Source organism: Paramisgurnus dabryanus, chromosome 4 (assembly GCF_030506205.2).
Source record: "Paramisgurnus dabryanus chromosome 4, PD_genome_1.1, whole genome shotgun sequence".
In the NCBI taxonomy this organism is placed as follows: domain Eukaryota; kingdom Metazoa; phylum Chordata; class Actinopteri; order Cypriniformes; family Cobitidae; genus Paramisgurnus; species Paramisgurnus dabryanus.
In genome coordinates, this window is record NC_133340.1 from 43,355,327 (window position 1) to 43,367,696 (window position 12,370).

At 35.4% G+C, this 12,370-nt stretch overlaps 1 protein-coding gene across 1 annotated transcript in view; it reads left to right on the forward strand.

The window, feature by feature from the left end:
• Positions 1-12,370, forward strand: part of lrba (LPS-responsive vesicle trafficking, beach and anchor containing) — a 336,519-nt gene that overhangs the window by 65,325 nt on the left and 258,824 nt on the right. The window contains exons 11-19 of the mRNA XM_065254703.2: positions 1,370-1,478; positions 4,125-4,277; positions 4,381-4,549; positions 5,797-5,876; positions 5,972-6,034; positions 6,677-6,774; positions 7,621-7,713; positions 8,336-8,444; positions 11,144-11,225. Of these exons, the coding sequence (XP_065110775.1) occupies positions 1,370-1,478; positions 4,125-4,277; positions 4,381-4,549; positions 5,797-5,876; positions 5,972-6,034; positions 6,677-6,774; positions 7,621-7,713; positions 8,336-8,444; positions 11,144-11,225 (956 nt within the window). The remainder of the gene's footprint in view (positions 1-1,369; positions 1,479-4,124; positions 4,278-4,380; positions 4,550-5,796; positions 5,877-5,971; positions 6,035-6,676; positions 6,775-7,620; positions 7,714-8,335; positions 8,445-11,143; positions 11,226-12,370) is intronic.

Consider the following 12,370-nt stretch of genomic DNA (forward strand, 5'->3'; position numbering starts at 1 on the left):
TGGTCTGTTTCTTTCTTCACAAGATTTGAAAAATATGGAAGTCATAGATGACTTTCTCATTCTTTTTGTCCTTGCTTTTAAGTCCTATGGGTTTTGAACAGCATGATGGTAAAATGGTAACAGATTTTAATTAGATTAACTTAACCTTTTGGGGCGATTTCCTGGACAGGGTTTAGTATAATCCATGACTAGGCCTTGGTTATATTAGGACATTTAAAGGATTAGTCTAATAAAAAAAAAAACAAATATCCAGATAATTTACTCACCACCATATCATCCAAAATGTTGATGTCTTTCTTTGTTCAGTCGAGAAGAAATTATGTTAAAAAATGATTTTTCTCATTTCAATGGACCCCAACACTTAACACTTAACTCAACACTTAACAGTTTTTTCAACTGAGTTTCAAAGGACTCCTAAAGATCCCATACGATGCATAAGGGTCTTATCTAGCAAAACTATTGTCATTTTTTACTGGTAAAAATAAAAAATATACACTTTTAAACCACAACTTTTCGTCTTTCTCCAGTTGTGTAACGAGCCAGCGCGGCCTTTTGTAATTGCGTAATGACATCGAAAGGTCACGTGTTACATATATGAAACGCACATTTGCGGACCATTTTAAACAATGAACTGACACAAAGACATTAATTCGTATCATTCCACATACAACAACATCGGAACGGTCCTCTTTTTCCACACCTGTAAACACTGGGGCCGAGTTTCCCATGCGTCATCCCTGACCTCTTGACGCAATGAAGTATTACGTGAGGTAGCGCTGGAGCGTCACAGGACCTGGAGGAAGACGAGAAGTTGTGGTTTAAAAGTGCATTTTTCTTTTATTTTTCTTGCCAAAAATGTAAATCGTTTCGCTAGATAAGACCCTTATGCCTTGTCTGGGATTATTTAGAGTCCTTTGAAACTGCATTTTTAAACTGCATTAAAGCAGTTAAGTGTTGGGGTCCATTAAAGTCCATTAAAATTAGAAAAATCCTGGAATGTTTTCCTCAAAAAACAGAATCTCTTCTTGACTGAACAAAGAAAGACATCAACATTTTGGATGACATGGTGGTGAGTAAATTATCTGGATTTTCTTTTTTTAAGTAAATGGACTAATCCTTTACGTAGTTCTTTCGAACAAACCTTACAAAACAACAATTCTGGTGTGCATCTTAATACAAAACAGTGGCACTGAGATATGTTTAGATATGTCAGTACAAGGTGTTTTTAAAATTGAGGCAGCTCAAACAAGCAATTTAGTCTAGGATAAGCCCTGTCCGGGAAATCGACCCATAATACTTGAGGTACACCAGGACTTTTTCTAATTGGTTTTTGCCCATTGATGTTGACCCGTTATATATCTTTTTTCAGTTGCACACTACTGTCATTTGTGATGGAGCTGTTGAAGGGCTCTGTAGCTATGCAAGAGCAGGTGCTGTCCTGCAAGGGCTTTCTCGTCATAGGTTACTCACTGGAGAAGGTAAGTACTTTCAGTTAGCTATTTGAACTGTTTGCATTCTCCCAATGCTAAAACTAAACACAAGTAGAAAGCTCTGACCATTTTTTATGTTAAAAAACTCCAGAGGGGCACATTCGTTGAAACACTTTTTTTGAAAATATGCTCATTTTCCAGCTCCAGGAACTATACTTTTATTCTGGCGTAATAATCAAGGACTTTGCTGCCGTAACATGGCTGCAGCAGACGTAGTGATATTACGCACTGCCCGAAAATAGTTCCCTGCCATTGTAAGTTACTAAGGGGACTATTTTCAGCTGCTGCGTAATATCATTGCGCCTCCTGCAGCCATGTTACTTGATTAGCATCAGCAAAGTCCTTTATTATTACACCAGAATGAGAGTATAGTTCCTAGCCACATCTGCCTAGAAAATCACAACTTTTAGTTTTCCGTCAGTCTTAGTGCATGATGTAACTACAGAAGAGTGAAGTTTTAAATAGGAAAAATATCGAAACTCGTATTACTTTTTAGCGCGATGCTAATGGTCCAATCAGATTCAATGGATTGTGCTAAGCTATGGTAGCGGAGATCGGCTGAATGGATTCCAATATGGTAAAAATCAAATGTTTAACTCTAGGGGAGCGGTGGTGTGCCCCTTTAAGACCTCTGTTTACACTGACGGCTGCTGAGGTGACAAAATGACTGGACTGGGTCATTCATTTTTAAAGAAAGCTATTTTCATTCATGTGTACAGCAGCTTGACAAAGTTAGGAAAAGTTATACAATATACAAATGGGCATTAACACAAAGCACTCAATTCATCTTACATCAGGTAGTGTAGGCAGAACGGAGGGTGTAGAAATTAATTTTACTCTGAATGATTTGGCTGTTCAGTATGATTTGTCAACATACAGGGATGCAATTAAAACATAATGGAAAACCATGTCAGTATATTGTCCGCATTCAAAATGGGTTTGGTTCATTGATTGATAATCGTCCATCTATTTCATTATACAATTCATTTTGCAAGGCTGCGTTTATATAAAAATGCCCTGCAGGATGTTTATTTTTAGCAGCTAGAAAACTAATTCCTTGTCAAAATGGAATGACAACTCATTTGTGATAAAGCTGTGGGCCAAATGCACGGCCCACCAGGGCATCCAGGGAAACAAATGCCTACCAGCATCTAAAGGCACTTTCAGCCTCCGTGCCAAACCGTTCTCGTTAGATAACCATTCCAGACCTTTTTGACCAAGCCGACACAGATATTTCATTTTTCATTATGGGGCTGATAATGCGTCCTTAAAGGTGCAACGTGGGATTTTTAGAAGGATCTCTTGACAAAAATGCAAAATAATATACATGACTATATTATCAATGATGTATAAAGACATTACAAAATGAACTGTATTGCTTTTATCTACATTCTGTAGGGCGCGGGTCTCCTTACATGCACTCTTAGAATCTTAGAAAGAATGTGTTAATTCTGTACACATCTTTTTGTGTTAAGCTTTAAACACATTAGGTGTAATTTTAACACATTTGTGTCCTTTTGTGTTGATTTTGTGTTAAGATAAAACTCAAGTTGTGTTAAAAGTAACACAAAATGTGTTGTTTTAATAATAACTTAAAACAATTCTGGGACAACGCATTTAGTGTGTTGTCCTAGAATCAACACTAATGTGTTGTTTTTAACACATCCGTTCTAAGAGTGTGAAAGTCACCTTAAAAGAAGCCCTAAAAGGACAAACCGTTCCACAGATTGCGTTTCATCTCTATGTTGTTTCAGATGATGACATGTTTGTCCCGTGGCAGCAACTGTAGCTTTTCCATACGTTTCGAAATTGAGGTGTGAGCTGTGGTCTGAGCTGTTGGTTGCTTGGCTCGTGACTCACTCCTCCCGCAGCTCTTGACTCCTCTTCTTTAAATGTTTCTGTACGTTTCCGGAAACAATCACTAGAGTTCTCTTTTATAAATCTGATTAAACTAAAGACTCTTCAGAGATATGAAGGATGAAATACTACTCTATAGGTACTCAAGATTAACATCAGAATCTTAATAAGTCCTGCGCTGCAGCTTTAAAGGGATAGTTCACCCAAAAATGAAAATTATGTCATCATTTACTCTTATGTTGTTACAAACCTGTATAAATGTCTTTGTTCTGATGAATACAAAAAGAAGATATTTTGAGGAATGTTTGTAACAAAACCGTTCATGAGCCTCATTCGCTTCCATAGTATGCTTTTTTCCTACTATGGAAGTTAATTGGGCTCATTATCAATTTGGTTACAAACATTCCTCAAAATATTTCGTGTTCATCAGAACAAAGAAATGTATTTAGGTTTGTAACAACATGAGCGTGAGTAAATAATGACAGAATTTTCATTTTTGGGTGAACTATCCCTTTAATAGTGGTAAAGTAAGGCTGCTTTGCTTATTGGCAATCAGTTTAGATGTTTTAGGAGCACTAGAACCTTGATATCATCTCCAGCTTGGCTAAGGCTGATTTTCTTTTTGTCACTTGTTCAGACTACCCATTTTAAGGCAGTGATCATTATAAATAATGTATGACTCTTTAAAACTAAGTCCTGTTATAAGTAAGACATTAACAGTCACCTATATGTCATCGCTTATTTATATCTTTATACTTCTGTCTGTATTCTCTTCAGTCTTCCAAAGTACATGTGACTCGACCCGTGCTGGACATAGTGCTTGCCTTTGCTCGTTACCTTAGCAACTTACCCACTGGCGTCTTGTTGCTGAAACAGCTCTGTGACCACATCCTGTTCAACCCAGCCATATGGATCCACGCCCCTGCTAAGGTACAATTTACTAAAATTCATCAAACTAAACAAAACAAAAACAATGCAAATGATCAGTTTACGTACTTATCTGTACTTTAATCTGTATTGCTGCCCTCAACAGGTGCAGTTGGTCCTCTACACTTACCTTGCCACCGAATTCATCAGTACTGTCACCATCTACAACGCCATCCGCAGAGTTGGAACGGTACTGCAGGTTATGCACACGCTCAAGTATTTCTACTGGGTTGTAAACCCACTGGACCGCAGCGGGATCACGCCCAAGGGTCTCGGTAAGACAGCAGCCTGCTGCAGTACTAAAGCAACTTCTCAACACGTCCAAAAAGCAGAGATGAGACTGTTGTGCTGTTGTAAGGGTCAAGAAAGATCTATGTGGAGTGTACACTCATTAAAGCCGTGTGTTTCTAACTGAATGACCTTGTAACTTGCATTTGGTTTTTGAAAGTCTCACTGGGATATTTAATATTTTTTCAGTTTTTAAGAACCCTGCTATCTGTTTCTATGCCAGTTTGAATATTTTGTCTTTATTAATGCGAAGTGTCTTCAGATAAGAAGAGCTAGCAGGCTAGCTGTGATAGAGTGTCCCATCAAACAATAACTAACTCAGCTTTGTCCCTGAAATACCACATCTGAGTCATTATTAATTTTTTCCCCGCCATTGACAAGTTATCTCGTCAATTAAGAGAAAACATTTGAGTAAAAAAGTGTTCCTGGTGAATTTTTATGTTCATTTGCAATACCGCGATTATCCACTATCACTTACCCAATTTATGAAAAAAAAACTGAAGCCAAAACATTATTTACTAATTTTTAAATCTGTGTATGTTTTAATAATCATTCTGAACCTGATCTCTAACACAATTCCTTCACAAAAATGCAAATATTTCAACTTTTTGCTTAAAAAAAAATAAATAAATATATATATATATATATATATATATATATATATATATATATATATATATATATATATATATATATATATATATATATATATATATATATATACATATAAATATATATATATATATATTTTTTTTAAAGAAAAATACCCATATTTAAGAGTTTATCAGCAGAGAAAAAAAAATAGATAGGATGAAACGTTTTCCCCCCCTATTTTGTTTGTTTGTTCGAAAGCATAGGGTCTGTTCTTTTATTTGTAATATTTGTATGTTTATATATTTTTGAAGAAAATTTTCCTGGATGGCATCTTGTGAAACTCTTGTGAGAATCACAAAAAATGCTACCAGGCAACTTTTCAAAAAATGGTGGCGGGAAATGAGTTAAAGTGCTCTGTCACTTGTTTTATTTAGGTCTTTTTTAAAAAATAGATTTGCAAAAGGTGGTCTCCCTATAGCCACAAGATAGTACTTAGTCAATATTAAAGACATCAATGTTATATTTTCACAGAATGATCTTTACATTATATATGATGGTTTTTTTCTGATTCTGATACACTTAAACATTGTAATTATAATGAAAAAAATGTGTGACTTATATCGAATTTGTTTGTGTTTAGATGGACCGAGACCCAATCAGAAGGAGATTCACTCTCTCCGAGCGTTTCTGCTGCTGTTTGTGAAACAGCTCATCATGAAGGTACAGTAAAGCAACACAAGTAACACACTAAATAATTTGGGACAGTGCAGTACATGTATATTTAACGCTTGCCTCTCTGTCGTGTGTGAACGCAGGATCACGGCATAAAGGAAGATGAACTGCAGAGTATTTTCAACTACTTGCTCACGATGCACGAGGTACGAATGCACTTCAATACAAACGATTCTTCACACATACAGTAACCACCTATCTGTGTCAGTTACCATCACTTATGTCATGTTACCGTCCAGATTACCACTTTTGTCTTATTTGTTACTCTGTACTATAGTAACTGTAACTACCACCAGATGGCGCCAATACTCTACACTTTTTTAAAATCCTAATGCTGAAACTCCTACATTTCTTCTACATAAACTGTGATGTAAAAAAAGTAAAAACCCTAATGAGAGGTTGTGGATTTTTTGTCCCAGAATAGTGTCTCATGCATGTTATTTTATCATTTACTCACTTTTAAGTAATTCCAAAACCTATCAGGATTTTTTGTGTGAAGAATGCTCATTCTGCTGTATTTCCATATAATGAAAGTGAATTGTGATTAAGATCACTACCATTCTGCATGACATCTTTTGGGCTTGAATAAATGTAAAAATGAATCAAATGTACAATAAATGTTTAGGATCTTGAATGTAATGTAAGAACACTAATGTGAAGTAATGTAAGATCAAAGGTCCCTTGCTTCACGCCTCCTCTTTGAAGTGTAGAAATAACTTATTTAATTGTTTTAGTAGTGGTATGGTAAATGCCAGAACTGGCTCTTAAAAGTTACACTTTTTTCCTAGGATGATAATCTGATGGACGTTCTTCAGCTTTTGGTGGCACTAATGTCCGAGCATCCTGCCTCAATGGTTCAAGCCTTCGATCAGAGGAATGGAATACGGTAAGGCTGCAGTTGCCCCGGCAACAAGACATTGCAATCTCTAGTTTTGGCTCATCATTTCCCTCACATTTTAATTAAAAACTAAAATAAAACTAAAGAAAAACAAAATGATTAGTTTTCATTGATCTCTTTAAAATGACATGAGGCTGCATTTTTTTTCAGCAGAGAAAGAGTCCCGCTCAACGCAATCTATAAAAACACTTTCATAGGTTCATCTGATACCTAAGCTGCTCTCATATGGGCTCCTAAAATGGAGACATTAACATTTCCAAGGCCTTTATAGACATGCTAGTTCCACTGACAGCCATGGGGTTAAATGTGCACACTAGCGGGGGGGCGTCTGGACGGCTCGTCACGATAAAACAAGAGGGCCTCACTTTCATTTCGGATCTGACAACCCCATTCAAATCACACTTCCATCAAATCCTGCTCTAGAAGGATATAGGCATATTTATTTGAATATGGAGACAGTGTAATGGTCTCGGTTACATATGAACGTACACATCAGCCCTTGTGAGATATGTGAGTGCACCAGACTGAGCCTTCGGTAGATTAATTGAAAAGCAATGCTGTGAAAACAGCTGAAAGGTCAATTCATTAGCCTGTTTGAAAACATTTGTACCTTGATTAAACATACCGGTACGCTTAATGTTAATTGATTGATTTTTTAAATGCATTCATTTTTGTATATGTTTTAGTGCATACATAGATATTAAAATGACATTGCATTAGATAACATGTTATCAAACAACCATTGAGATTCATATTAATGTATCATATTATGATCTGCATATTGGTTTATTACATATTGGTGTACATCATTTTTCTCTTTTCTCAATCACACAGGGTCATCTTTAAACTGCTGGCCTCCAAAAGTGAAGGGATTCGTGTGCAGGCACTCAAAGTCTTGGGCTACTTTCTCAAATATTTGTCACCAAAGTAGGTCCAAGTTTCTGCTGGAGCCCTGATCTTAACTATTTAAAATTGAGACTCAAACTAATACTGTTAATACATAATAGCAGAAATTAACATAGTTATCCTTTGTTTATTTATGTAACAAGTCGAAGTGGACGGTTTACCTATTTAAAATTAAAAACAGAAAAATATCACAACATAACACATCAAGTACCGTTAATAATTATTTTCAAAACAAGCGTATAGTATTAAAGGTTTTCCCAGAACGAATCCAGTTGTCTTTGTTTGGCATATTTTGATAACAAATTACCCTCACTCGTCTATTAATTCATGCAGCATGGAAATATTTTTGCAGCGATGTAGTGAAAGTCTGTAATCGTCTGTGAGTATTTTTCCAAAGTGAGTTTCTGCGGTCTTTGATAGATAAAGCTCGCTTCGCTTTATAATCCCATTTGCTTCATATGAATTTTTCCCAAAAGGACTCTGACCGCCAAGTGTTTTTAAAATGGATGCAGCTTCATTCCGTGACTACGAAGAGATTTTTCAGAAGCTCTGGGTTGTAGTTATGCCCTGTTGGGGTCCTGGCTGTATTTGAAGTATATTATGATGTGGGTTCGGGCTGATGTTTGTATTCCATGTGTTGTAGGAGAAAGTCCGAGGTCATGCTGGGTCACGGCCTGTTCTCACTTCTCACCGAGCGACTGATGCTCCACTCAAACCAGTTCACCGTCACAACATACAATGTGCTTTTTGAGGTCAGATTTTTAATCATGCCTCAGATTTGTATTTATATATTTATCACTGTAATCTCACGGAAATTTGGGCAATTGAACTACCTTCATATTTTAGAGAACTGTGGCATAGCAGTTGTAGATGTGTTTAGCTGTGGCACAGCTACTACATTTTCTCAGAAAAAAATTCAGCTGGAAACTTAATTCTTAATAAAATTGGTAAAAAAGTTTTTTGTACCTTAGAAGTAGAAGTTATACAATAGAAGTAGAACATTATTTTATGTCGGCTGGTCAGATGTTTATGTTGCTTTACTAACAGTAATGGCTCAGTAGCCCGCCACACACACACACACACACACATATATATATATATATATATATATATATATATATATATATATATATATATATATATATATATATATATATATATATATATATATATATATATATATATATATATACACATTTTGTGTTGTTTTTAAAACTTAATTTTCTAAATATAAATAAATAAAAATATATGTATAATTTTTTCCTCTAATAAATAAATATATATAAATATATATATATATATATATATATTTTTTTATTTTTAGAAAAGTACGTTTTTATTATATATTTTTCTTTTATCCTTCAATCTAAGAAAGGATGTGTTAATTAAATGATGTGTTAAAAACAACACACACTGGCCCTTATTTATCATTCTTGCGTAGAAACGGGCGTATATGTTGGCGTACGATTATGCTTACACTCCTCTCACCGCCTGATTTATGAAGCTGTGCGTACCTCTGAAATTCAGGTGTACGCAATATCTGCCCTTCATAAATGCGGCGGCTGAAAACGATCGTCATTAGAATAACAAGCCCATATAAATTCAAGTCTCCACCTCCCCCACGCCCTCATTTTACGACATTGACACATGGAAGACGGCAAAGACGAGAAACCAGGGAAGTGGAAAGAAACAAAATTGTTTTATTTGGGAGTTTAAAGAGCGGGATTAAAAACACATTAATAATTGCATGACATTTTGTAATATTTGTATTATTATTTTTATTATTAATGACGCTTAATTGATATTTAGAAGAATAATTATTTATTATTATTATTATTTACTGTTGCCTACATCTAAATTATATGTCTGCTTAATGGTTCGGTTAAGTTTTTTTTAAATAATATTTTAAAATGATGTAGTAACTTTTGTAGTGTGTTTTTCTGTATTTACATTGTTTGTTAGCTAAGATCCAGTTTGATACGGAGCTCCGGATATAATTCAAATTAACAATTTGTTTCCACGACATCCACATGTTTTACTAGACTAATTCATAATTTGAAGTAATAATAATTGTAATAGTAATGACGAAATATTATAATAATTAATTCCAAGGAACAAACTGTTGAATATTGGGAACGAATTTTATATTTATGGCCATACTTTAAACTAAATAAGAAAAAGAAGTGTTCATAATGTAGCATAAAAGATAATTCGTGGCCATGATTTTGTCCGCATATCATCATGATCGGATTTATGGCTCCATTCAACACAAGCATTTTACCTTACCTATTCATGATGTGTAGCTATTTATTTATCATCGAATAGTATGTAACTAGCTTACCTTTTGATGCATTATTACCATGTTTTCGTAGCACATCCTTGTGCTTTCTTTCAATGTGCAGCTTCAGATTCCAGGATGAATATTTGCTGACTTTTACAGTCTCTCCGCACTTCTTTTCAATGTTTTCTTCCTGTCCAATCTTAACTTTGATTTTTACTTTACATTTATGTAGAAGGCTTGAATTCCATAACTTATTGCTAGACGTTTTTACAGATTCTCGAACTAGCAAATTATTAAAGGGCGTTCTGGGTTCAACGAGCGGTACTGAGCGAGCGGAATTTTTAGAGAGGCGCTTTGATGGAATATTACCGCACCGCTCAAGGCTCCGCTCCGATCCGCTCACATGCTTTGCCCTGAAACGTCAGGTAAAGCGCCCATGCTCTCAACTGAAGGAATACATATGCCTACAAATCAAATGCTTCGGTAAAGTCTCACAAATTAAACATTGAAGTACATGTTGCATAAAAATAAACACTGAAGTTAATAATTACTATGTTTTTGTTTTTTTACAGTGGGTCATAATATATCATATATTTTCATTTGTCAGTGCGTTTTGTGGTGTTAGGAATTGTTTGCGCATTTCTGCACTAACTCAGAATGTGCGTACACCACCTCCTGAGCTGGCGTAGGATTTGAGCGTGCCGTACGCCAACGTCCATATTGATAAATCTCAAAGTCACCGTGGTTTTGGGTGTACGCCAGGTGTACGCTGGAAATTTGGTGTACGTACTTTTGATAAATGAGGGCCACTGTGTTCTTCCAATAATAACACAGAGATGTGTCTAGTTAGGGACAACATATTAAATGTGTTGTCCCAAACTAGACACAAAATGATTTAGGGTCTTGTTTTATTTAACTATAAGGATACCCCATGAAATCTAAACATTCATACAAAATGGTGGAAAATGTTGTTAATAAATAATAAAACAAAAATTTATTATAATAATAAAAAAACATTACTGGTTTGATGACTCAAGTCGTTCTTGCAGCATTGACAAATTCTCAACTATGTCAGACAGTTAAAAAAACTGGATTTTTAATTGCTTTAATAGAGTACAATTATTCAAATATTTGTTTTGTTTTGTCGTTAATTTTGTTTTCCATCTCTAGATTCTTACGGAGCAGATCTGTACTCAGGTCATTCACAAACAGCACCCGGACCCTGACTCCACGGTGAAGATTCAAAACCCACGTAAGTTACTTTTCATGGTCCATATACTATATAATAGGGTAATAATACCCTTGCAAATGCACTCTACATAAATAACTGCAAATAATTTAATGAACTGATATGGCCTCTTCATTTTAAATGACGTGAATCTGATCATTTTACTAAAAATGACCTGACTCATTCTGCATTGTTAGGGTCCAATTTTTACCAACACTTTTTTGCTCTTTTATTTATTTAATACCACTTGATACCTTGATTATGTTTTAAATTTTGTTTATTTTCACAAGTGATTTAATATAATCTGCTTTGTGAGTCCCTTATTTTTGTGCCTGCAAATACATGTGTGCTTGCAACCAATGCTATACAGTTACCTCAAACAAATGAAGCTCATTCGATGGCCACCATTACTCAGATGATAAACGCATTTAAAAGCAATTAACTTCCCACCACAGCTATAGAGTTACAATTGTTACTCACGCCTGTTTTTTTACACAACCCACTGGTTTCTAAATGTTAGATGGCTGAATTATCTCTTACAATACAAGACCTTCCTTTCCAACCTGAGTTTATGCCCAATTTTGCACGTGTCTCCTTTAAATCCAGCACAGGGAATCAATTAGACGCTCTGGTTTTAATTAAAAAAGTGAAACTAATATTGTATACTGATCCATATCATGGCTTCACCTAACAATTTCTAAAATACCGAGTGCAGCTGATTAGAGCTGTATTTACATGGAGATGTGACCGTGTACACAAACCACTCGCCAGTCAGAGGAACGAGAGCGCAGATCCCAGATCAGTTTGTCTCAGTTAAACAGATGGAGATGGTAGACAACAGATTCTGATCCAAGGTCATCTCATACATGATCTGAGAGCGAACGCAGTCGAGTTCTGTTTCAGTTTTCTTCGGTGTCTCCTTGATTTGATCTGTGTTGAAGCCTCTAAATGGCTCTGATTGCAGTCTTTAGCCATGTCAGACCCAATCAAACAAACCGAGGAAGTTAAAGTTTCTCTTAAATTAAACTCTGGGACAAACCAGGACCAAATGGTGATTGCAGAGTGAAAAAACAGGAAAACGCAAAGATACATGCAAAGGTAATTTTCTACTGGTAAGGTTCAGTGACTCTAATTTGAGTGAGTAAGGCATAGAAACAACACAATTCTGG